The sequence below is a fragment of the Macaca fascicularis genome, chromosome 19 (genome assembly GCF_037993035.2).
Source record: "Macaca fascicularis isolate 582-1 chromosome 19, T2T-MFA8v1.1".
Taxonomy (NCBI): domain Eukaryota; kingdom Metazoa; phylum Chordata; class Mammalia; order Primates; family Cercopithecidae; genus Macaca; species Macaca fascicularis.
This window is the reverse complement of record NC_088393.1, coordinates 44,530,005-44,556,749: the sequence shown is the minus strand read 5'-3', so window position 1 is coordinate 44,556,749 and position 26,745 is coordinate 44,530,005. Positions and strand designations below refer to the sequence as shown.

The window sequence follows — 26,745 nt, the reverse complement described above, 5'->3', positions numbered from 1 at the left end:
AGGAAGTAAAGGATCTATTTATGCATAAGTGAGGAAAGTTATTCCAGGCAGAGGGAACAGCAGTTGTAAAGGCTTTGAAGTGGCAACATGCCTGTTAGTGAAGAGGCTGGTGTGGCTGAAATAGAGTAATTGAAGGGGAGAGTAGTGGGAGAGAAGAGAAGAAAGGTAAGTGGAGGGGAGGAGGGCAGATCAGATTGGGCTTTATGGCCCGTAGTACTAATTTTGGCTTCTCCTCTGAGTGAGATGGGAAGCTGCCGGACGGTTTTTGAGCATGGAAATGATACTATCTGCTTACAATTTAAGAAGATAGCTTTGGCAGCTCTGATGAGAATGGCCTATGGGAGGACAAATGAGGAAAAAGCGGGCAGGTCAAGGGAAGAAGCAGAGAGACCAATTAGGAAACTACAGTTGTGTTGCTTAATGATGGGTATCCATTCTGAAAAATACTTGGTTAGACAATTTTGTCCTTGTACGAACATCCTGGAGTGTACTTACACAACCTAGATGGTATAGCCTCCTGCAAACCTAGGCTGTATGGCATAGCCTATTCTCAGGCCACAAACCTGTACAGCATGTTACTGTACTGACTACCATAGGCAACTGTAACACAATGGTAAGACGTTGTGTATCTAAACATATCTAAACACAGAAAAGATACAGTGAAAATGCAGTCTAAAAGATTAAAAATGGGCCGGGCGTGGTGGCTCATGCCTGTAATCCCAGCAGTTTGGGAGGTCAAGGTGGGCGGATCACGAGGTCAGGAGATCGAGGCCATCCTGCCTAACAGGGTGAAACCCCATCTCTACTAAAAATACAAAAAATTAGCCAGGTGTGGTGGAACACTCCTGTAGTCCCAGCTACTCGGGAGGCTGAGGCAGGAAAATCACTTGAACCCGGGAGGCGGAGCTCACATTGAGCCGAGATTGTGCCACCGTACTCCATCCTGGGCAACAGAGTGAGACGCCATCTCAAAAATAAATAAATAAATAAATAAATAAATAAATAAATAAATAAGATTAAAACTGGTACAGCTATATATATATATATTTTTGTGTGTGTGTGGTGGTGAGTGAATACGAAGGGTTAGGACATTAGTGTACACTACTGTTGACTTTATAAAAACCCTACACTTAGGCTACACTAAATTTATAAAAACATTTTTCTTTTTTCAGTAATAAATTAACCTTAGCTTACTGTAACTCTTTTACTTTATACACTTTTAAATTTTTTAAACTTTTTTACTCTTTTATAATAATACTTAGCTTAAAACACAAACATATTGTATAGCTGTACAAAAATATTTTCTTTATATCTTTATAAGCTTTTTTCTATTAAAAACGTTTTAACTTTTGAAACTCCTTTGCTGAAAACTAAGACACAAACACATTAGCCTAGGCTTACACAGGGTCAGGATCATCAATATCACTGTCTTCCACCTTCACATCTTGTTCCGCTGGAAGGTCTTCAGGGGCAATAAATATGCATGGAACATGCAGGAAACAAAAAACATGCATTGTTATTGTTATCATCTCCTATGATAATAATGTCTTCTGGAATACCTCTGGAAGGACCTGCTTGAGGCTATTTTACAGTTCACTTTTTTTTTTAAGTAGGATTATACTTTAAAATAACAAAAAGTATAGTATAGTAAATACATAAAGCAGTAACAGTCATTTATTATTTTCAAGTATTATGTACTATACGCATGATCAATAATCAATAATATTATCAAATACTAATACCATACACAACTGTATGTGCTATACTTTTATACCACTGGCAGTGCAGTAGGGGTGTTTTGTTTACATTAGCATCACCACAAACATCATAGAGTGTACTTATATAAACCTAGGTTACATGTGTAATGCATTGTGCTATGACGTTATGATGGCTATGACGTCACTAGGTGATAGGAATTTTTTTTTTTTTTAAAGTTCAGCTTTTTATTGAACACATTATAAAAGAGATTTACTCAAAAAGACCAAAGCCCATGTCATCATCAGACTCCTCGGATTCTTCTTTCTTTGCTTCCACTTTCTTCTCCTCAGCTGGAGCAGCAGCAGTGGAGGGGGCAGGACCTCCTGCTGGTGCAGCACCAGCTGCTGGAGCAGGTCCACCAGCCCCTACATTGCAGATGAGGCTCCCATTGTTGACATTGGCCAGGGCCTTTGCAAACAAGCCAGGCCAAAAAGGTTCAACATTCACACCGGCTGCTTTAATGAGGGCATTGATCTTATCCTCCGTGACAGTCACCTCATCGTCGTGCAGAATGAGGGCCGAGTAGATGCAGGCGAGCTCGGAGACGGAGGCCATAGCGCAGGCAAGTGTGGGACTGGCGCTGCCGGACGTGGTGCTAGTCGCCGGATGAAGTGAGGCCCTCACTCCAGTGCAGCCTTAGCTTTCTCGGAAGGACCGAGCACCTTCGCGACAGCTGAGGAAAAAAGGCAGGAATTTTTTAGCTTCATTAAAATCTTATAGGACCACTGGTTGTATATGTGATCTGTTGTTGGCTGAAATGTTACGTAGCATATGATTGTATTGTAGTACTTTAGGGAAAAGATATTGGTGATCTGGACCAGAGTAGTAAAAATGGTGAGAAGTAGTCATGTACTAGATATAATTTAAAGGTAGAGCTGCCGTGATTTGCTGACAAACTGAGGCAGATTGTGAATGAGACAAGGTGACACAATATTGTTTTTATGAGTAACTTGAATGGAGGTGTCATTAACTGCGAAGGGGAACAATGTAGGAAAAACTGACTTGGAATGTAGGAAAATAGTGAGATTTCAGTTTGGAATATAGTATGTGAAATGTGAGGATGCCCATTAGACATTCAAGTGGAGATATCAAGGTGGCAACTGGATATACAAGTATGAAGTTCAAAAGGAGAGGCAAAAGAGAGATCTAAGGTCTAGGATGGAGACATATTTGGGAATTATCAGGATATAAATGATATTTAACACGAGACTGAATGAGATCACTTAGAGGTTAGGTAGATAGAGAAAGGTGGAGACAAAGGACTGATCTCTGAGTCACTCTAACATAACAAACTCTGGGAAGTAAGGAGGAATTAGCAAAAGAGACTGACGGGGACTAGCTTGAAATGTTGAAGGAACACTAGGTGAGTGTGATATTCTGGAAACCAAGGGAAGAATGTATTTTAACAAGAACTGTGTCGGGTGCTACCAATAGGCCACGTAAAATGAGGAGTGAGAAAGAAACATGGAATTTGGCAACATGAAATTCATTTATTAGGGACCCTGAAAGCAGTGTCCATGGAATTTTAGGCCAAAGAGAGAACTGGAAAAGAAAAAATTGGAGATATCAAGTCTAGACAATTCTTGAAGATTTTTTTTTTTTCTAAATGGAAGAAGTGAAATGGCATGGTAGCTGGAGTTAAGAGGTATACATTCTGTTTATATACTGATTGAAATGATCCAGTAGAGAGAGAAACTACAATACAGGAGAGAAAGCAGATAATATAAAAATGTCCTTAAGTAGCCAGAGCAAATTAGATCTCGTGGCAGAGTTTGGCTGAGCTTGGACCTTGACCATGGTAATAACAGGAGAGAAGGGAGAAGTACTCAGGCACAGATACAAGTAAATGGGCAGATGTGTTGGTGAGAACTTGTGAACCTTCTCTTATGATTGTTTTAACTTTATAGTGAAGTACCTAGAAAGAGACTCAGATGAGAGTGAGACTGGTGCTAGAGTTTGAGAAGAGCAGGGGAAAGAAAATCACAGAGATTGGGACAGAAAATAGAGAAATTATGATTTTTAGGCACCATTAAAGACCCACTTAATGTTAGTATTTATGAATTTAAAGTGAGCCTATTCTGTATAGCTGTGTGTTTTTTCTCCTGCAGTGTTCATCCGCTTTTTATCCTGCAGTGTTCATCCGCATAGTTTGCAGCCACAGACAGGTTAGGGGGAGATTTGGATTTAACCAGAATGTTGGTTTCATGAAGCAAAGAGGAATAATGTGAGAGAGAGGCAAAAGGAGTCTTAAGTTGGCAAAATAATTGATTGTTGTTTTGATTTTGGATTTTAGGCTACGTAAGTGGAAAAGTGAGGACAGGAAGAGGGTGAAGGACAGTAAAAAATTAGTAGAATCAAGGAATGGAAGGTCCTGACAGGGTTGAAGGACTGTTGGGTTGTAATATTAGAGGAAGTAAGGTGAGACATATTGAGGGATGGGCCGGGCACGGTGGCTTATGCCTGTAATCCCAGCACTTTGGGAGGCCGAAGTGGGCAGATCATGAGGTCAAGGGATCGAGACCATCCTGGCCAACGTGGTGAAACCCTGTCTCTACTGAAAATACAAAAATTCGCTGGGCATGGTGGTGCACACCTGTAGTACCAGCTACTCCGGAGCCTGAGGCAGGAGAATCGCTTGAACCTGGGAGGTGGAAGTTGCAGTGAGCCAAGATCACGCCATTGTACTCCAGCCTGGCCACAGAGCGAGACTCTGTCTCAAAAAAAAAGAATATTTTTCATATGTTTTAAAAATAGAACAGTTCTTCTTACCACTATACTGGTTTTAGAAAACATGGATGATTACTAACTAGACCCATTATTTCAGTAAGGGCTGCAAAATGGCAATATTCTAATTCTGTCATTCCTTCGTTTACTAGCTAGAATATTTTCCTAAAGAAAAAATTTTCCTCGTCAACTGTTTGTTCACCCTTAGGTATAGTTTGTACAGAAAAGGCAGAATAAATGGATTCTTTCCCTTTATATGATTTTGAGTTATTGAAGTGGTTCTCTGGCATCTCCTAGTGGGTTGTTTTTATTATTATCACCATTATATATTCATCATTTTTAGCATATTTGATGTGTCTTAAATTACTGCACTTATTTTCTTTTCCAAGCTTAAATGTTCTCATCTTTGGCTACTGTTTCAGGATAGCTTCTGAATCCTTTTAACACATCCCCAGTAGTGTTTGATGGTGTCCTACGTTTCTGATATGATAGGACATCCCCAGATCATTTTGAACATTTTCTGCCCTATGCATGAAATCAATATTTTCTGTATGGTGCCCTGATTGCTTTAAGTAGGAAATGGTATTTTGAGACCACAGTTATAGTGCTTGTTGCTGTTGGAATGGTTATTGTTGTTAGAGGGTTTTTTTGTGTGTGGACAGAGCTAGGATATATATGTATATATTTTAACAACTTGATTAAGATATAATTCATAACAATACATTTTACCCTTTTAAAATATACAGTTTAATATTTTTAAAAATATATATTCAGCCAGGTGCAGTGGCTCACGCCTGTAATCCCAACACTTTGGGAGGCCAAGGCGGGCGGGTCACAAGGTCAGGAGTTCGAGAATAGCCTGACCAACATGGTGAAACCCCAATTCTACTAAAAATACAAAAATTAGTCTGGCGTGGTGGTGCGCACCCGTAATCCCAGCTATTCAGGAGGCTGAGGCAAGAGAATCACTTGAACTCGGGAGGCAGAGGTTGCAGTGAGCCGAGATCACACCACTGCACTCCAGCCTGGGCGACAGAGTGAGACTCCGTCTCAAAATAATAATAATATTAATAATAATAATATATATAATTGTATATATATTTTTTCATGGGGTTATGAAACTACCACCACAATGGAATTTTAGAGCATTTCATCACTAAAGGAAACATGGTATTCATATGGGATTGATGGTACGCATCCCCTAGGTCCTGCCCAACCTAATCAACTACTGATCTTTCTGTCTCTATAAATTTGCCTATTCCACACATTTCATATAAATGAAATAATATATTATGTGACCTTTTTTGACTGACTTCTTTCACTTAGCATGTTTTCAAGGTTCATTCCTATTATAACAGGAAATATATTCTTAACAAAATGAGCATCATGAGTTCATACTGCTGTTTCCAATGTTAAAAATTTTAGCCAGGTGCGGTGGCTCACGCCTGTAATCCCACCACTTTGGAAGTCCAAGGCGGGTGAATCACGAGGTCAGGAGATCAAGACCATCCTGGCAAACACGGTGAAACCCCGTCTCTACTAAAAAAAAAATACAAAAAATTAGCCGGGCGTGGTGGCAGGCGCCAGTAGTCCCAGCTACTTGGGAGGTTGACGCAGGAGAATGGTGTGAACCCAGGAGGTGGAGCTTGCAGTGAGCTGAGATTGCACCATTGTACTCCAGCCTGGGCAACAGAGCGAGACTCCATCTAAAAAAAAAAAAAAAAAAAAAAAAAATTAAATTATATAGTTTTAACTTTGGTTTTATTTTTGTAGCTTTTATTTGCTCAATGATCCATCTGTATATCTATATATGTATGTATAAATAAAGACAATTTCAGAGCAACATTATTAGTCCTTACAATATTCCTACAGTAAATAATTTTAACATTTCTTTATAGATCTATTTGCTGCTAGGATATATCCCTCTAGAGAAGTACAGTCCAATTATTATTTTTTTTTTTTTTTTGAGACGGAGTCTCACTCTGTCGCCCAGGCTGGAGTGCAGTGGCCCAATCTCAGCTCACTGCAAGCTCCGCCTCCCGGGTTCACGCCATTCTCCTGCCTCAGCCTCCCGAGTAGCTGGGACTACAGGCGCCCGCCACCTCGCCCGGCTAGTTTTTTGTACTTTTTAGTAGAGACTGGGTTTCACCGTGTTAGCCAGGATGGTCTCGATCTCCCGACCTCGTGATCCACCCGTCTCGGCCTCCCAAAGTGCTGGGATTACAGGCTTGAGCCACCGCGCCCGGCCCAGTCCAATTATTGAGCTTTAAAGTAACTATAACTAATTTCCATGTGGTTAAGCTGAAAACTTGATACATGATTAGTTTCATTTGTTTTATTTTGCTTCTGGTTTTTTTTTTTTTTTTTTTTTTTTTTTGAAAGCAAGTTTATTGAGAAAGTAAAGGAAGGCCGGGCGCGGTGGCTCAAGCCTGTAATCCCTTTGGGAGGGCCGAGACGGGCGGATCACTAGGTCAGGAGATCGAGACCATCCTGGCCAACACGGTGAAACCCCGTCTCTACTAAAAAATACAAAAAACTAGGCGGGCGAGGTGGCGGGCGCCTGTAGTCCCAGCTACTCAGGAGGCTGAGACAGGAGAATGGCCCGAACCCGGGAGGCGGAGCTTGCAGTGAGCTGAGATCCGGCCACTGCACTCCAGCCTGGGCGACAGAGCAAGACTCCGTCTCAAAAAAAAAAAAAAAAAAAAAAAAAAAGAAAGTAAAGGAATAAAAGAATGGCTACTCCATAGGCAGAGCAGCCTGCTTCTGGTTTTTAGGTATAGCTTTTGTTTTAACATTTGATCCAATTTAATTTTGTCCTATAATTATGTAAAACACTTACATGGTTGGAAAGTCAGATATACAAAACAAGGTGTATTAAAGTGTACACAAAACAAATACAGAAAATAAAGAGAAGTCTTGTGTTTATTCTATTTGTGTCTCTACCACCTTTTAGTAACCGTTTTTAAATTGTTAAATTTTTTGGTTTTCCTTCTACTTTTTAATGTAAGCAAATATGCATAAAATGCTAGTTTACTATCCATAATTTTTTTTGTTTTACTTATCCAGCTTTTTCATCGTAAATAAATTTGAGGATTTGGCTTGATAAGCTGAGTGAAAAACTTTTTGGTAATTATAATTGAAATTATATAAATTTTATAGATACTATTGGGAAAATAGGCATCTTTACCACGCTGACTTTTTCTGTCTTTAACTATGGTATTTATTTAAGGTTACTTTTGTGAACCTTAATACATTTTCTTGACTATGCTCTTACACAGCTTTTGTTTGAATTATTCCTATTGTCTTGGAGTTTTTGTCACTTTTGTAAATTGTGAATAAGTTAGTTAAAATGCCACATAGACCTGCTACCACATTTAACACACCTTTCTCCTGGTTAAGTGTTTGCTTGGGTGCAACCTTTAATTATTTCCCAGAGTTTCTGAAAGTCTGGTTCTGACAGGTTTTGCCTGTTTGTTTTTTTCATTTCTAGGGAAGGATAGGCCACCAGTCTCATCCCTTGACTTTTTTTCTTTTTTTTTTTTTTTGAGACAGAGTCTCACTGTGCTGCCCAGGCTAGAGTGCAGTGACTATTCACAGATGCAGTCATGGCACACTGCAGCTTTGAACTCCTATGTTCAAGCAACCTTCCTGCCTCAGCCCCCGCAAATAGCTTGGACTGCAGGTGCATGCCACCATGCGTAGCTTCATCTCTTTACTCGTAACCTGAATGTTAAAGTGGGTTTCTTGTAGACATATATAGTTGGTTGTTTTGTTTGTTTGTTTGTTTGTTTTTTAAATGCACTCTGACAATCTGTCTTCTAATTGCTGTGTTTGGACCATTTATACTTGGTGTGATTATTTTTGTAGTTGGATTAACATCTACCATTGGCTGGGCATGGTGGCTCATGCCTGTAATCCCAGCACTTTGGGAGGCCGAGGCAGGCAGATCACCTGAGGTCCAGAGTTTAAGACCAACCTGGCGAAACCTCGTCTCTACTGAAAATACAAAAATTAGCCAGGCGTGGTGGCACATGCCTGTAATCCCAGCTGAGGCTGAGGCAGGAGAATCGCTTGAACCCAGGAGGCGGAGACTGCAGTGAGCCAAGATTGTTCCACTGCACTCCAGCCTGGGCAACAGAGTGAGACTCCGTCTCAAAAAAATAAAAAATAAAAAAATAAAAAAACCTGCCATCTTCCTAGCTGTTTTCCATTTGCTTCCTATGCAAATAGAAACTTTTTTTATTTCTTTGTTTGGTTTCTTCTCTTCCCTCCTCCTTTGTCTGATTACTACAGTTTTCATTGAGCATTTTATATTATTTCATTTTATCTCCTGTTTACTTTATCATTTATACTTCTTTTAAAAATTTTTAGTGTCACCCTAAAGTTTTCAATATGTATTTTTAACTAATCTAAATTCACTTTTGAAAAATGCTGTACTGCTTCATATGTAGTGCAGGAACCTTACAACAGTATTCCCAGTTCCCCCTTCTTCTCCGTTGTTGTGTCACTTGTGATGTCTCTTTCATTCATTTCACTTATCCGTGAGCTATAATCACCTAATAACACTGTTATCATTATAGCCTTTAACAAAAAACATTTATCTTTTAGATCAATTGCTAATAAAAGAACCGAAAGATTTTATCTTACCCTTCATGATTTCGTCTCTGAGGCACTTCCTTTCTTTATGTAAATCCATGTTTCTGACATATATTGTTTTTCTTCTGACTAAATAACTTTTTAACATTTCTTACAGGGTAGGTCTGCTGGTGATGAATTCCCTTACCTTTTGTTTTGAGAAAGTCTTCATTTCTCCTTCAATTTTGAAGGATAATTTCCCTGAATAGAAAATTCTAGGTTGGTGACTCTTTTTCATTTAATGCTTTAGATATTTCACACCACTTTTTTCTTGCTTATTTGGTTTCTGACAAGAAGTCTGCTGTAATTTTTATCAATGTCATTTTATAGGTAAGGTGTTACTTTTTTCTGGGTTCCTTGAATACCTTTTCTTTTTCTTTTTTTCAGTTTCAATATGATATACACTTTTTTTTGTTTTGTTTTGTTTTGTTTTGGTATTTATCCTGCTTAGTGTTCTTTGCGCTTCCTCAATCTGTGGTTTGATGTGTGTCGTTAATTTGAAACATTCATGGACATTATTACTTACAATATTTCATCTGTGTTCTCTTTTTTTCTCCTTTTGGTTTTCTAATTGGGAAAATAGATGTCTATTTAATAGATACATGTTTTGATATTGTCCCATGGTTTGGATGTTCTCGTTTTTCATTCTTTTTCCTCTGTGCACTTTCTTTTGAAGTTTCTATTTTCAGGTTCACTGATTGTTTCCTCTACTGCGTTGAGTTTGTTGATGAGTCCATTGAAGGCATTCTTTCTTTTTGTTAATATGTTTTTTATTTCTAGCATTTCTTTTGATTCTTTCTTATAGCTTGCATTTCTCTGCTTACAGTACCCATCTCTTTTTCTAACTTTGTCATAGAGCACTCAAAATATTAATCATAGTTATTTTAAATTCATTGCACAAACTTTTACTGCACATCTTTTCTTATATAGGTTGTGCTGGGCAATGAAACATCAAACCATATGACCAGTCCCTGCCATAAGTGGTTCACAGTCCTGCTTAGACAGATAAATCAGTGGGTGCATTGGCAGAGCGATAAATGCCACAAGATGGTTAAGCTCATGAGATACAGGAGTACAAATAGATCCACATAGAGGGATATCCCAATCAAATGATAAAGTCATTCTTAATCTGATCTCTTTAAGAACAAGAAGGCATTGGTCAAAAGCAAGAAGGAACTGATGATCAGCAATCAAGAGATAGTTTCTAGGCATGGGAACGTAATATAGAGTAACTTTTAAGGAGCTTTGTATATTTTAAGAAAGCATGTAATTATGTATGGCTGGAGTTTACTTTCAGGGAGTGAAAGATGAAGCTAATGAGGTATTCAGAAACAAAATTATAAAAGTTGTCATTGAAGTAATTTAAGGTAATACCCATGTAACTAATAAGCACAGGTAGCCCTTGAATCTAAAATAAAATACATTTTTTAAAAAGGACTCCATAAAGAATATAAAAATATCAGCCTGGGCATAGTAGCTCATGTTTATAAGCCTAGCACTTTGGGAGGCCGAGGCGGGCAGATCATTTGAGCCCAAGTGTTCAAGACCAGCCTGGGCAACATGGCAAAACCCCGTCTTTACCAAAAATATATAAATTAGCCAGGCATGGTGGTGCATGCCTGTGGTCCCAGCTACTTGGGAGGCTGAGATGGGAGAATCACTTGAACTTCAGAGATCAAGGCTGTAGCGAGCCATGCGCTTCTCCAGCTTGGGCAACAGAGTGAGACCCTGTTTCCAAAACAAAACAAAAAAAAAGAATATAAACATATCTAAGATTTTCCAGTTTTATTTTGTTGATTCTTAAACATTATACACCAATTCCACACTCTCTTTTCCTTTCCTATTTCCACATACCTCAGTTTCTCTGTTACCATAAGCCAATAAATTTTGGGCAAGGGGAGAAAAAATAAATTTAAACAGAGGAGTATTACTTAAGATGCATTTTATAAGGATAGAATTCTCGATTAAATCCTGAATTTATTTTAAAATTGGTTTTAAAGGATATTGTTGCGACAACTAGGGAAGTATGAATAGAAATAATATATTTTATTGTACTAATGTTTAATATCTTTGCTGTGATAATGGCACTGTGTTTATGTAGGAGACTTCTTAGTTTTTGGAGGTCATTCTGAAAGAGTTAAGTGTGAAGTTTGTGTACATGTTTTTAGAGAAGGAAAGAGAGGTAGAAAAATGTGGCAATTGCTGAATATAGGTTAAGGGTTTTAGAAGTATTCTTTGTACTAATCTTTCAACGTTTTTGTAGTTCGAGTTTTGTGTTGTTTTTGTTTTTGTTTGAGACAGTCTTGCTGTGTTGCCCAGGCTGGAGTGCACTGGCGCGATCTAGGCTCACTGCAACCTCCGCCTCCCGGGTTCAAGCGATTCTCCTGCCTCAGCCTCCCAAGTAACTACAGGATTACAGGCGCCTGCCACCACACCTGACTAATTTTTTGTATTTTTAGTAGAGGTGGAGTTTCACTGTGTTGGCCAGGCCAGTCTTGAACTCCTGACCTTGCGATCCGCCTACCTCGGCCTCCCAAAGTGCTGGAATTACAGGTGTGAGTCACTGTGCCCGGCCTCGAGTTTTTAAAAGCAATAAATTTGGGAGGAAAATTTTTAGAATATATACATACAAGTATGTTTAGAGTGAACTAGAGGAAAGGAAAGTAGGAGGCAGTTAAACTGTTTCATGAAGCGTCAACTCCCTGTCTAAAGAAAAAGTTTTCTTAATGGAGAGCTCTGTGACTTAATGTTTAACTAACATGAATGGGAGCTTCCTTCTCAAACATATGGGCCCTAAGAGAGAAGTAGAAATTTTAAGAGATAAAATATAAGACACTTAGATGGTCAGTTTAAGGGATAGATCACCCTATTCTTAGGAATTATACATAAGAGAAAGTAGAGAAAATGACAACAAAAAGGTGCAAGAAAATTTCCTAGAAGAGAACAATAAATATACGGATTGCAGTGACCATATGTCCATGATATACATTGACCAAAAGCTCAGTGCGATTAATGAGAAAAACCCACACCAACTATCAGAAACTAACACGAGAAGAAAGGCCAAAAACTTTCTACAGAGGAAAAAAAAAGTTGGAATGATCTAGAAGTAGAATGTCAATATACAGCAACACTAGAAGTCACTGGAGCCGCAAAGTGAAGTCACATTGCTTTAAATTTCTGAGGAAAAATTGTTTTTCTGAGAAGCCTACAGTTAGCCAAATTATTATTTGAGTATGAGAGTAGAATAAAAATATTTTCAAACATGCCAGCCAAATTAAAGAGAGAACAAAGTAAAGAAGCTTTTGAGAAATTAAATTTTTGATTTCTGTAGGTTGCAACTGTCTTTGGCAACTTTAGATCCCAGATAGAGCGGTACCCACAGAGTTTAATGCTGTTCTTCCAGCCATCAGTGGGTGCTAATGTCCAGCCCTTATATCCTTCTTTCATGTGTCATTTGCCCTTTTCCCTTGTGATTTAAACATGTGTTGCAAAGTGGTGTGGTAGGACCTAGAATCCGGGAACCCATGGGAATAGTGGAGAGAAGACTAGGAAAGAGTTGGGGGTGGGGGAGAAAATAGTGTTGTTGTCCACCACAGAGCCATATCCCCAGTCTGTGAGTTAGTTCATGCTAACTAGAGAATTTCTGCCTTGAGAAACGCTGCCAGGTGTACAGCTTTCAATGAGTTTTAGGTTTTTGGCAAAATGTGGATTCAAGCAAGAGGACTGTTAAAAATATATATATTATTATGTAGATATGCAAGTTGCTGTAAGCATTTTAACTGTATCAGAGCTCATTTCAGGAGGGAATTATGCATGATAGTCCAAAAACTAAACAAATTGATATGCCTGGAAGTAAGTTCTCTGCAGAGGAAAGAAAAATAACATTTATTACGAATATAACATTTAGTTTGTGAATTTGTTTCTAAAGTATTTCCTCAATTAGCTTAAAGTTGAGTTCCTCCAGTATACTGAATTCTGTCTTTTCTGAGGCCTTACCAATTGCTACTGCTTTGCTTGTAATGCTATCCCACCCCAACTCCATCCTAGCTAATTTACTCGACTTTAAACTGTTATCCTAATCCTAACTTTATTTGCAAGGTATTTTTGAGCCCCATGACAAAATAAACTGAAGGACTTCTCAAAAGTTTATTGTAATGAGGGGACTTTGGGTTTCTCCTTAGGGATGTAAACAGCTGGAAGGAGCTTTGCTTCAATCATTACAACAAGGAAACTACAAACTTCTACCCTACAACAAGGAAATGGACAGACTACAAAATAACTTTTCTAGAACCCATCAGAGAACTGAGGTCACAGGGCAACCAAGTAATCTTAAATCTGGGGAAAGAAAGATGCCAGCTGAGAGAAACAGGACTCAAGCTTTACTTACCTGGGATGGACTCTGCCAGACACCATATAAGCCAGTAAGAAAATACAGCTATCAAGTTTTTAAACAGATTTTTAAAGTGTGAATGTCAGCTAATGAAAGTGTAAAACTACTGGGGGATTTGCAAAATTAGAGAGGTGGGGGTTCAATCTCTTGTAGGCTTTTCCTCTTGGAATCCCAGCGGCACTCATAGGGAAGATGGGGGTGAATCCTGAGAAGCCTTTCCTTGTGGTGCTAGCTGGGGGAGGGCAACAGCAACCCAAACCCATCTTCCCTATCACTGCATAATGAAAAGCAGCAAAAACAGTTGCCTTAGGAGACTTGTAGAAAGCTACTGCAGTATAGGAAAGGGACCTGAAAAAAAGTACTATCTCTGAGAATAGGGGAGGAATATGCTCTAGGCCTAGCACTACAGCTGGCAGAGTGGCAAAAGCACTTGTGAAAGCCACATCCCCAAGACTTAGGGATATGGTGTCTGCCTAAGACTGAGACTTAGTGAGATCATAAGAGAATGCTTTCCCTCCATCTACTCAACCCCCACCAAAATAACAAGAATCAAATAGAAGCAATAGTAGAATACAGCTAGGAAGCTTGCAAGAGAGATTCTCTCTGAGGAGCAGCACAAATGGAACACCCAAAACTAAGGGAGAAAAGTGCATTGAGAAAACAACCATGGGAAATCAACCGTTACCTTAAACACAGATATTATTAGAGGATATTATTGAAGCCTGTGGTACACTCAGTGTAACCATAGCAATGACAAACCTCAAACTCTGTCCAGCTATTGAATAGATCAGCATAACCCCCCACGTTAAAAACCTAGCAGAAGGGAAGGCATACTCATGTAAACTTCTTAATCGTCGTATCTACTGTACTACCCAAGATGTACAGCCTTCACCGAAGATTATGAGGCATGTAAAAAGGCAAGAAGAAAAAGAAAAAACATACTTCAAAGAGACAAAGCAATAATCATAATTGACTTAGTTATGACATAGATATTGCAACAACCCAACAGGAATTTAAGATAACTATGACTAATATGAAATGGACCTGATGGGTAATTGCAGCAGAGATGGAAGAAAAGTATTTAAATAAATCATGGCTGAGAATTTTTCCAAGTTAGTGACAGCAAACCATAGGTCCAAGAAGCTCAGAGATAAATACCAAAACAAAAATTTAAAACACATCTAAACATATTTAAACTGCTGGAAACTAAGAATAAGAGGAAAATCTTGAAGATAACAAGAAAAAAAAAATTGTCTATTGAGGAACAAGAATAAGAATTACGTATAGCAGATCTATTATCAGAGTCCATGAAAGCAAGAAGACAAGGGAGAATCATTTTTAAAGTGCAGAAAAAAAGCTGTCAATCCAGGATTTCACACCAAGCAAAAATATCCCTTCAAAATGAAGGCGGGCGGGTGGTGGTGGCATCATCAAGATGGTGGTATAGGAAGATTTGGACCCTTTCTCACCTTCCCAAAATACTAATTCAGCAACAATTCACAGACAAATTCTGTTTGTGAGAAATCAGAAACTAATCGTAAAGGCTGTTGTATCCTGGAAGAACATGAAACAAGACTAGGGAAGCTAGTACGAAGATTCAGGATACCCTGTTGCTAGAGATACTGCCCCTGGTACAGTACCATACAGTCAGGAAGAGATGCCCTAACTCATCCAGGGGAGAGAAGGAGTTGGTTTGTGCAACCAGTACTCCATCTTTTCTTAATGAGCTCCCCAGAGAATTGGCTGAAAAATTCACTAGAAGGATTCAACATCAGACTAAAAAAGCAGAAGAAAGGATTAGCAAACTGAAAGACAAGCCATTAGAAATAATTCAGTCAGGGGAGTGATAATAAAAAATAATGAAAAAGAGTGAAGAAGGCTTAAGTTGGTTGTAGAATACCATCAAGCAGACTAATATATACATTATGGGAATCTCAGGAGAAAATAGAGAAAAAGGACCGGAAAGCTTGTTTTAAAAATAATGGCTGAAAACTCCCCAAAGCTGGGGAAGGAAATAAACATCCAGATTCAGGAAGCACAAAGGACATAAAATAAAATGAAACAAACCCATACCAAGATGCATTATAGCAAATTGTCAAAAGTCAAAGACAGAATTTTGAAAGCAGCAAGAGAAAAGCAGCTTATCACATACAAGGGAACATCCATAGGACTATTAAGGGATATTTTTCAGCAGAAACTTTGCAGGCCAGAACAGAGTAGAATGATATATTCAAAGAGCTGAAAGATCAAACAGACAAAACAAAACAAACAACAATAGCGAAAAATCCCTGCCAACCAGGAATACTATACTTGGCAAAACTATCCTTTAAAAATGATGATGAGAGAAAGACTTTCCCAAACCAAAGCTGAGGAAATTCATCACCACTAGACCTGCCTTATAAAGAATGCCAAAGGGAGTTTTCAAATAGAAATGAAAAAACACCAAACAGCAAAAAGACAGTATGGAAAAGTATGAAGCTCATTGATAAAGGTAAATATATATGTAAACACAGAATACTGCATTACCATAATTGTAGTGGGTAAATAACTTTTAATTCTACTATAAAAGTTAAAAGACGAAAGTATTAAAAATAGATATGAAATACGTTAAAAGATACACTGTGAATAGATGTGAATTGTGACAATTATAACAAAATTTGGGCAGAAGAATTTAAAATGCAGAGTTTTTGTATGTGATTGAAGTTTGTTATCAGCTTTAAAAAGACTATTATATCTATATTTTATGTAAGCCCCACACTAACCACATATGCCAGAAAGTACCCATAGAGGCTACACAAAAGAGAAAGAAGTCAAAGCATATCAATACAAAAAACTAACAAAACACAAAGGGAGACTGCAACAGTGGAAAAGATGAAGGAAGAAGACTAACATAAAGCAACTAACAAAATAGCAATAGTAAGTTCTTCCCTAGCAATAATTGTAGTAAATGCACATTAAACTCCCCAATCAACAAACATAGAGTCGCTGAATGGATATATAAACAAGACCCAACTATATGCTGTCTACAAGAAGCTCACTTCAGATCTTAAGGGTACACATAGGCTGAAGGTGCGGGATGGAAAAAGATTATCCATGCAAATGGTAACCAAAAGAGAGCAGAGTAGCTATACGTATATCAGATAAAATAGGATTTAAGTAAAAAACTGTCACAAGAGACAAGGAAGCACATTTTATAATGATAATAGGGTCAACCCACTGGGACCATAGAATGATTATAAATGTATATGCACCCAACACCAGGATATCTAATATGTAAAAGAAACATTGGCAAAATTGAAGGGAGAAATATACAGCAATGCAATATAATAGGAGACTTTAGTATCCCACTTTCTGTCGATTAATAATGGACAGAACTTCCTGACAGATCAGTAAGGAAACATTTGACTTGAATAACACTGTAGACCTGATGGATCTAATAGACATATACAGAACTTTTTTTTTTTTTTTTTTAAGATGGGTCTTGCTCTGTCACTCAGGCTGGAGTGCAGTGGCATTGATCTCGGCTCACTGCAACCTCTGCCTCCTGGGTTCAAGTGATTATCCTACCTCAGCCTCCCGAGTAGCTGAGATTACAGGCATCCACCACCATGCCTGGCTAATTTTTGTATTTTTAGTAGAGACAGGGTTTCAACATGTTATCCAGGCTGGTCTCAAACTCCTGACCTCAGGTGATCCGCCTGCCTCGGCCTCCCAAAGTGCTGGGATTACAGGCATGAGCCACCATGCCTGGCCATATATAGAACTTTCTACCCAACAGCTGTAGAATATATATTATTTTTCTCTACACATGGAGGTTTCTCCATAATGCATCACATATTAGATCACAAAACAAATGTTAAAAATTTTAAAAATATCTAAGTCATACCAAATATCTTTTCTGACCCCAGTAGAATGAAACCAGAAATAAATATAACAAGGAAAACCAAGAAATCCACAAACATATTGAAACGAACAGAATCTTGAATAACCATTGGGTCAAAAGAGAAATAAAAAATGAATTAGAAAATATCTTGAGGCAAACAAAAACATAACATACCAAAACTTATAAATTGCAGCAAAAGCAGTACTGAGAGGTAAATTCGTATGGATAAGCTCTTACATTGATAAAAGAAGAAAGATCTCAAATAAACAACTAACTTTACATCTCAAGGAACTAGAATCAGAAGAGCAAACTAAGTCCAAAGTTAGCAGAAGGAAGGAAATAAAGGAAATGAAAGCATAAATTAAATAGAAAAGTGATAGAAACTAATAGCTGGTATTTTGGGCTGGGTGCGGTGGCTCGCGCCTGTAATCCCAGCACTTTGGGAGGCCAAGGCAGGTGGATCACGAGGTCAGGAGATTGAGACCATCCTGGCTAACACGGTGAAACCCCGTCTCTACTAAAAATATTTTTAAAAAATTAGGCGTGGTGGCGGGCGCCTGTAGTCCCAGCTACTTGGAAGGCTGGGGCAGGAGAATGGTGTGAACCCGGGAGGCAGAGCTTGCAGTGAGCCAAGATGGCGCCACTGCACTCCAGCCTGGGCAGCAGAGCGAGACTCTGACTCAAAAAAAAAAAAAAAAGAAAGAAAGAAAAGAAACTAACAGTTGGTATTTTGAAAAGATAAATTGACAAACCCTTACCTAAACTATGAAAAAAATAGAGAAGACTCAAATAAATAACATCAGAATTGAAAGAAGAGACAATATAATTGATGCCACAGAAATAAAAAGGATCTTAAGAAAAAACTATGTACAGCTGATGCCACAGAAGTAAAAAGGATCTTAAGAAAAAACTGTGAAGAATTATATGTCAACAAACTGGATAACCTAGAATAAATAAATAAATTCCTAGAAACATACAAACTACCAAGATTAGATCACGAAGAAATATTATAAAAAGTCTGAACAGACCTATAACTAGTGTGAATCAGGAATCAAAAACCTGCTAACGGCAGAGGCCTGGACCACACAGCTTCACTGGTGAATTCAACCAAACATTTAAAGATGAATTAATAGAAATCCTTCTCAAAATCTTTCAGAATATTGAAGAGGAGGGACCAGTTCCATACTCATCTTACGAGGCCAGCATTATCCTGATACCAAAGCAAGACAGAGACACAGGAAAACTGCAGGGCAATATTCCTGGTGAGTACAGATGCAAAAGTCCCCAACAAAATACTAGAAAACCATATCCAACAGTACGTTAAAAGGACATACACAATGACTAAGTGGGAGATAAAATGGAATAATAAAAAATGTGCAATTAAACGAAACCAAAGGAGAAAAGTGGGGGAAGGAGAGCGAAAAAGAACAAAGGAGCAAATAGAAAACAGCTAAGAAGATGATACATCTTAATCCAGCTGTATCAGTAATCAATTTTAATATCATTCTGAATGCACCAGTTACAGATAGAGCTTATCACATTGAATAAAAGAGCAAGATTCATCTAAATGCTGTTTTACAAGAAACCCATTTTAACTACCAGACTACAAGGTGGAGTAGCCTAAGATACCCATTTTAAATATAAAGATAAATAAGTGTATTAAAAGCAAATGACATAGGAAAAACTACCACAAAATACTAACCAAAAAAAAAAAAAAAACCAGGAAACAACTTTAATATTAGACAAAGTTTAGAACAAGGGATTTAATCAGGGATGAAGAAACGTAATGCTCTAGGAGTTAGTAAGAAGACACAACAATCATAAATGTGTATGCAGCTAACAACACAGCTTCAAGATACATGAGGCAAAAACTGACAGAACTGAAAGGAGAAATAGACACATGCACAATTATAGTTGGGGACTTAAAACTCCTCTTTCAGGAATCAATAGAACATGAAAGCAGAATATCAGAAAGGTTACAGAAGACTCCAAAACAACATTATCAACCAACATTCAAGTATTGAATGTCAACTTTTTCAGTGTTCAAATGTCAATGACGTGTATAGAACACTCTAAACAACAGCAGAATACATGTCTTCCTCAAGTGCACATAGACATTCACCAACATAGATCATATTTGGGGCCATAATAGAAATCTCAAGAATTTTAAAGACATAAAAGTCATTCAAGGTCTATTCTCAGAACATAGCAGAATAAAACTAGAAGTGAAGAACAAAAAGGTATCTGGAAAATCTCCAGATATTTCAAAATTAAACACACTTCTAAATAGTCCATGAGTCAAAGAAGAAACATTATAGGAAATTAAAAAATAATTTGAAAGAAAATGGAAATACAGCACACCAAAATATGTGGGAAGCAGCTAAATTAGTGCTTAGAGGGAAGTTTGTTGCATTAAATTATATAAATAATTAGAAAAATCATTACTACACTTCTGCCTTAACAAACTAGAGGGAAAAAAAGCAAACTAAACTCAAAACAAACAAGGAAGGGGATATTAAAGATTACAGCATAATTCAGTACAATTTGAAACCAAAAATAATGGAGAAAAATCAGTGAACTAAAAGCTCGTTCTTTGAAAAGCTCAATAAAAGTTGAAAAAAAGAAACAAATTGCTAATATCAGGAATGAAAGATAGGGTGTCACACTCACCCCCACAGATTTGAAAAGGATAATAAAAGAATACTGCAAACAACTCCATACCTGTGAATTTGACAACTTGGATGAATGAGCAAATTTTTTGAAAGACATAAACTACCAAAATTCAGACAAGAAATAACTTGAATAGTTATATATCTATTCATGAAATTGAATTTGTGATTTAAAAACTTCCAAAATGGAAACTCCACAACCAGATAATTTCCCAGGTGAAATACTAAACATCTACGGAAGAAATTCTAATGATTCCATACAAACTTTTCCAGAATGCAGAAGAGGAGGAACACTTTTCAACTCATTTTATGAGGCCAGCTTTGCCCAGATACCAAAGCCAAAGATATTACAAGAAAACTACAGACTAGTATTCCTCATGGAGTTAGAAACAAAAATCCTCAACAGTATTTGGGTGAATTGAATCTAGCAATATAAAAAAAGTATATCACAATAGGGTTCACCTTGGGAATATGAGATGAATTTCCAGCTCATCCTTTGAAAATCAATTACTATAGTTGACTGTAATAAGAGAATAAACATATGACTGTTATCTCAGTAGATGCAGAAAAGCACTTGACAAAAGTCAACATTCATTCATGTTAACAACAAAAAACAAAGCAACTCCTCAGCAAACTAGGAATTGAAGGGAACAACCTTTACTAAAGGGCATCTTCAGAAAACCTAGAACTACATTACAGTTAATGGTGAGATACTGAATGCTTTATCTCTAAGACTGGGAACAATGCAAGAATGTCCTCTCTTACTACTATTATAATAGTCACTATTGTACTGGAAGTTCTAGCCAGTGCAATAAGGGAAAAGAAGTACATAAAAGACATAAAGATTGAAAAGGAAGGAATATAACTGTTTCTATTTGCAGACAACATAATTAAGTAGAAAATGCCAAAGAATCTACAATAAACCTCTTATGTAGTACAGTTAAATTAATGTGTCATATTCTACATTCTATTTTAGATTCCACCTCCCAGAATTCACATCCTGGTTGAATTCTATTTGTATACAGTAAAATTCACTGTTTTTATGCCAATATTTTGTTCCATTAGACTGGTTCCATATTTTTGGAATTGCAAATCATGCTGCTATAAACATGCATGTGCAAGTATATTTTTCCTATAATGACTTCTTTTCCTTTGGGTAAATACCAGGAGTGGGATTGCTGGATGAAATGGTAGATATACTTTTAGTTCTTTAAGGAATCGCCACACTGTTTTCCATAGTGGTTGTACTAGTTTACATTCCTACCAACAGTATGAAAGTGTTCCCTTTTCACCACATCCATGCCAACATTTATTATTTTTTGATTTTTTGATTATGGCCATTCTTCCAGGAGTAAAATATCATATGGTGGTATGGTTTGCATTTCCCTGATAATCAGTGATGTTGAGTATTTTTTCATATGTTCGTTGGCCATTCGTATATCTTCTTTTGAGAATTGTCTATTCATGTCCTAGCCCACTTTTTGATGGGATTGTTTTTTTCTTGCTGATTTGTTTGAGTTCCTTGTAGATTCTGAGTATTAATCCTTTGTTGGATGTATAGACTGCAAAGATTTTCTCCCATTCTGTGGGTTACTTTGCTGATTATTTTGCTGTGCAGACGCTTTTTAGTTTAATTAAGTCCCATCTGTTTATCTTTGTTTTTGTTGTGTTTGCTTTTGGGTTCTTGGTCATAAAGTCTTTGCCTAAGCCAATGTCTATGAGGGTTTTTTGAATGTTATCTTCTAGAAATTTTATGGTTTCAGGTCTTAGATTTAAGTCTTTGATCCATCTTGAGTTGATTTTTGTATAAGGTGAGAGATGAGGATCCAGAGGATCCAGTTTCATTCTTCCTTTTTTTTTTTTTTTTTTTTGAGATGGAGTCTCTGTTGCCCAGGCTGGAGTGCAGTGGCGTGATCTTGGCTCACTGCAACCTCTGCCTCTCAGGTTCACGCCATTCTTCTGCCTCAGCCTCCCAAGTAGCTGGGACTACAGGTGCCCGTCACCACGCCTGGCTAATTTTTTTGTATTTTTAGTAGAGACGGGGTTTTACCTTGTTAGCCAGGATGGTCTCTATCTCCTGACCTCGTGATCCACCTGCCTTGCCCTCCCAAAGTACTGGGATTGTAGGAGTGAGCCACCGTGCCCGGCCCCAGTTTTATTCTTCTACATATGGCTTGCCAATTATCCTGAAACCATTTGTTAAATAGGGTTTCCTTTTCTCACTTTATGTCTTTGTTTGTTTGGTCGAAGATATGTTGACTGTAAGTATTTGGCTTTATTTCTGGGTTTTCTATTCGGTTCCATTCGTCTGTATGCCTGTTTTTATACCACTACCATGCTGTTTTGGTGACTATGGTCTTATAGTTCGAAGTCAAATAATGTAATGCCTCCAGATTTGTTCTTTTTGCTTAGTCTTGCTTTGGCTGTAGGCTCTTTTTTGGTTCCATATGAATTTTAGGATTGTGTTTTCTAGTTCTGCCTAGATTGATGGTGGTATCTTGATGGGAATTGTGTCAAATTTGTAGATTGCTTTTGGCAGTATGGTCATTTTCACAATATTGATTCTACCCATCCATGAGCACAGGATGTGTTTCCATTTGTTTGTGTTATCTGATTTCTTTCAGCAGTGTTTTGTAGTTTCCTTACAGAGGTCTTTTACCTCCTTGGTTAAGTACATTCCTAAGTATTTTATTTTTTTGGCAGCTATTGTAAAAGGGGTTGAGTTCTTGATTTGATTCTCAGCTTAGTTGCTGTTGGCATATAGCAGGGCTACTGATTTGTGTACATTAATTTTGTGTCCTGAAACTGCTGAATTCAATTGCCAGTTCTAGGAGCTTTGGGGATGAATCTTTAGGGTTTTCTAGGTATACAATCATGTCAGCAGCAGCAACAGTGTGACTTCCTGTTTACCAATTTGGATGCCCTTTATTTCTTTCTCTTGTCTGATTGCTGTGGCTAGGGAAAAGTATGGATTTAACTCTCTTACCATCAGTACCTCTGATACACATTACTCACACATACAAACTTTTTATTTGTTCCTCAAGATATAATTATATCACCTTTTAAATTCTTTTAAATTGCTACTTAATTCTTTCTTAATTGCTAATTATTACTGTCTTAAATGTCTCAATACATTAAAATACTTTAGGTGTTTTGTCAGTTTCATAATTTTCCTGGATATATGCCTTCATAATGCTACATGTATTCTCTGATACAGAGCTCCCACATATGCACCCGTTTCTATCCACTCTATGCCCAAACTCTGCATGATTATTCCAACCATCCTCACACCTATTAAGAACATTTGTGGTGTGAATATTCTTGGCATTTCTGATAGATTTAATTATCATTCCACTACAGGGTGACCTTTAATCCACTCTGTGTGTGCATATTTCTGAAACTACAAGCCAGGCCTATTTTAATGAGTTTTATTCTCTTCCCCAGCTCGACTTCTGCAGGCCCCATCCCTTCCCAGAAAGAAGAGGAAATGACTGAGTCCCAGGTAAATATTAAATAGTGTATTTGTTTCTTGCCTTACTCTCTAATGCAATTTAAGGGGATTACAGTAATTCATACAGTAAATTATAAAGGCCTATATACATAAAACATATTTTCAGGGGAAATAGAGTTGAACGATTAAAACTAGGGAAGAGTTAAAATGTGGGTATTTTATGAAATTCATTCAGAGAGATTAAAGTTGGGCATCAAATTTAAATTTCCTTTTCATAGGTAAAGAAAACCAGAGCAAAAATTTGTTACATCATTTTCATTGTATGTAACAATAAAAAAATCAACATTTTCTAACAGAAATAAGCTTTTCATTGATACCTAGAAGTCAATGAAAACATTTTAGTGTTACCTCTTGTAGTTGATAAACCTAGCTCTTTTGATGTTCTCTTTTGATCAAGGACAAAATAAAGTGTAACTATCAAAATAGCCCAGCATTAGAAAGAATGCAAGTGAACATTAACAGAAAAAGGAATAAATTACAGTATTTCACACAGTGGAATACTACTTAACAATAACAAAGAACAGATGACTGCCACACACAACAACCAACATGGATAGATTACACAAACATAGAATGAAAGAAGGCAGAAACAAAAAAGTATATATCGTAGGGTTCCATTCATATGAAGTTGAAAATGGGCAAAACTAATCTATTGTGATAGAAGTCAGAATACTGGTTACCTCTGAGAGGGTATTTACTGTGAAACAGCATGAAGAAATTTGGAGGGCTGAAAATGTTCTGTGTTTGACTTGTAGGTACCCATGTCTACAAATGTATACAAATTTATCAGATTGTATGCTTAAGACTAGTCCATTTTACCACATTACTCTATGCATGTCGTATATAAATTTATTTATTTACTTATATTTATTTAGTTTTTGAGATGGAGTCTTGCTCTGTTGCCCAAGCTGGAGTGCAGTGGCACAATCTCAGCTCACTGCAGCCTCCGCCTCCCGGGTTCAAGTGATTCTCTTGCCTCAGCCTCTGTTGTACCTGGGATTATAGGCACCCCCCAGCACTCCTGGCTAATTTTTGTGGGGTTTTTTTTTTGTATTTTTAGTACAGATGGGGTTTCACCATGTTGGCCAGGCTGGTCTCAAACTCTTGACCTCAAGTGATCTACCTGCCTTGGCCTCCCAAGTGCTGGGATTATAGATGTGAGCCACTGTGCCTGGCCCATAAATTTAAAGAGAGAAAACTAGACTATCTTGAGAAAGAGGTGGGATGTGTGTCTTTCAAATGACCCTATGTAACTATCTTTTTCAATGGGCATTTGCTGCTGATTGAGCCACACTGTAATCATTTCTGGTAAATTCTTAAAATTTTAACCACTAGAATGAGCAGAGAGTGTGTTTTACTTTGTTTACTGCTGTATCTCCAGTACCTAGAACACCACCTAGTACACTTGATATTCTGTGAATACTTGTGATTTCCTTTCAGATTTATCCTACCCTCTCAGATACTGAACATATTTTACTTTTTACCCTCAGCTCAAAGCTTTGCTCTTCTGAGATATACCTTTCTTTTACCGTGTTGTTGTTGTTGTTGTTGTTGTTGTTGTTGTTGTTTTTGAGTCTCACTTTGTTGCCCAGGGTAGAGTACAGTGATGTCATCTCGGCTCACTGCAACCTCTGCCTCCCAGGTTCAAGCAATTCCCCTGCCTCAGCCTCCTGAATAGTGGGATTACAGGTGTGCACCACCATGCCCGGCTAATTTTATATTTTTAGTAGAGATGGGGTTTCACCATGTTGGTCAGGCTGGTCTCCAACTCCTGACCTCAGGTGATCCGCCCGCCTCGCAAAGGCTGGGATTACAGGCGTGAGCCTCCACGCCTGGCCGACCATGTATTTTTATCTACCAGTTTCTGTATATCTCTGGTTTCTTCCTCAGGCACACACAGTTAATTTTCAAAATGAACACACCTGTGTAACACAGTGCACACACTCAACGAAGAAATACAGAATTACCCTAGCACTCTAGGATAGCTTTTCTATACCTACCTAGTTATCACCCGCACCCCAGGAGTGTTCAGTGTTTATCACCATAAATTGTTTCTCCCTGTCTTTTAACTTTATATATTCTATGCATTCTGTATCTGGCTTCTTTTGTTTAATACTATGTTTGTGAGATTCATCCATGTTAAATTGTTGCATCTAGTTGTAGTTCAGTTAATCTCATTGCTGAATGTTATTATATTCTCTGATCAACATTTCCATGGATCTTATAATGCATGTCCCTTCATTTCTTACCTGGAACTACTCTGGCAACTGCCTACTAATCTCCCTGTATCCACTCCTGACCATCTATAGTCCATTCTCCATAGAACAACCAAAGTGATAATTTAAACCTCAGGTTTTATTATGACTTATCTGCTTAATACCATCTAGTGGCTTTCCTTTACATGTGGAATAATGTCCCTTACAAAGCCCTTCTTGGTATGCCTTCTGTCCATGTCTTCACCATTATCTTGTGCTACATTCTCCCCCATTCACTATGTTTCAGCCTCACTAACCTTTCCCCGCTTTGAACAGACCAAGTTTATCCTGCCTCAGGAACTCTGAACATGCTTTTAAATGTTCCTACCCTAGATATTTATATGACTGGTTCTTTCTCATTCAGGTTTCTGCTGAAATGTCATCCTCCTCAAGGTCGTCTTTGGTTACTAAATTCAAAGTAGAGTATCTGATTCATTCCATAACCCATTACCTTTATTGCATTTCTTAACTTATCAATATCATATTTTATCTCACTTATTCACTTGCTTATGTTTTCATTTCCGTGTCCCCTAAGTAGAAGCCCCAAGAAGCCCAGAGTGTTTATAAACTCGCTCTGCTATCCCCTCTGAGTTCTGATTGATAAAATGAAAAAACTAATCTTAATGCAGTCTGATTCAAAACTTAGTTCAATCAGCAAATTGTTCTCTTGGCAATTATTTAGTCATTTAGATTCTCTTCTGTATCCCTGTTCTCTGTTAAGGTGGTGTTTGAGATAACAGGGAAGATCTTCATAGCTTGGGTATGTGCTAGATGATTTAGCTAGCTCCTTTTTTATGTGCTAGATGATTTAGCTAGCTCCTTTTTCTGTACATTCAGTGGCTGATGAATTTATGGTGTATTTCACAGCTCAATGATGGTCCAAGGACCTCTCCTTATCAACTGGCCTCCTTTGGTTCTTG

The 26,745-nt window shown here is 37.7% G+C and overlaps 1 protein-coding gene and 1 pseudogene across 36 annotated transcripts in view; one reads left to right on the top strand and one right to left on the bottom strand.

Annotated features, from left to right (window-relative positions):
* ZNF569 (zinc finger protein 569) overlaps positions 1–26,745 on the top strand; it is a 103,647-nt gene that overhangs the window by 4,084 nt on the left and 72,818 nt on the right. For 12 of the 35 annotated variants that reach the window (XM_074023366.1, XM_074023377.1, XM_074023364.1 and 9 more), the window contains one exon: positions 23,504–23,561. In XM_074023366.1, the coding sequence (XP_073879467.1) occupies positions 23,547–23,561 (15 nt within the window). In that variant the 5' untranslated portion in view covers positions 23,504–23,546. Of the gene's footprint in view, positions 1–9,159; positions 9,337–13,298; positions 13,539–18,546; positions 18,653–23,503; positions 23,562–26,745 lie in introns of those variants that run through there. The other 23 variants (XM_074023384.1, XM_074023383.1, XM_074023382.1 and 20 more) reach the window with 4 other exon arrangements.
* On the bottom strand, positions 1,917–2,442 carry LOC102129928 (large ribosomal subunit protein P1 pseudogene; annotated as a pseudogene). Its single transcript, XR_012427545.1, has one exon. The product of XR_012427545.1 is annotated as a large ribosomal subunit protein P1 pseudogene (transcript).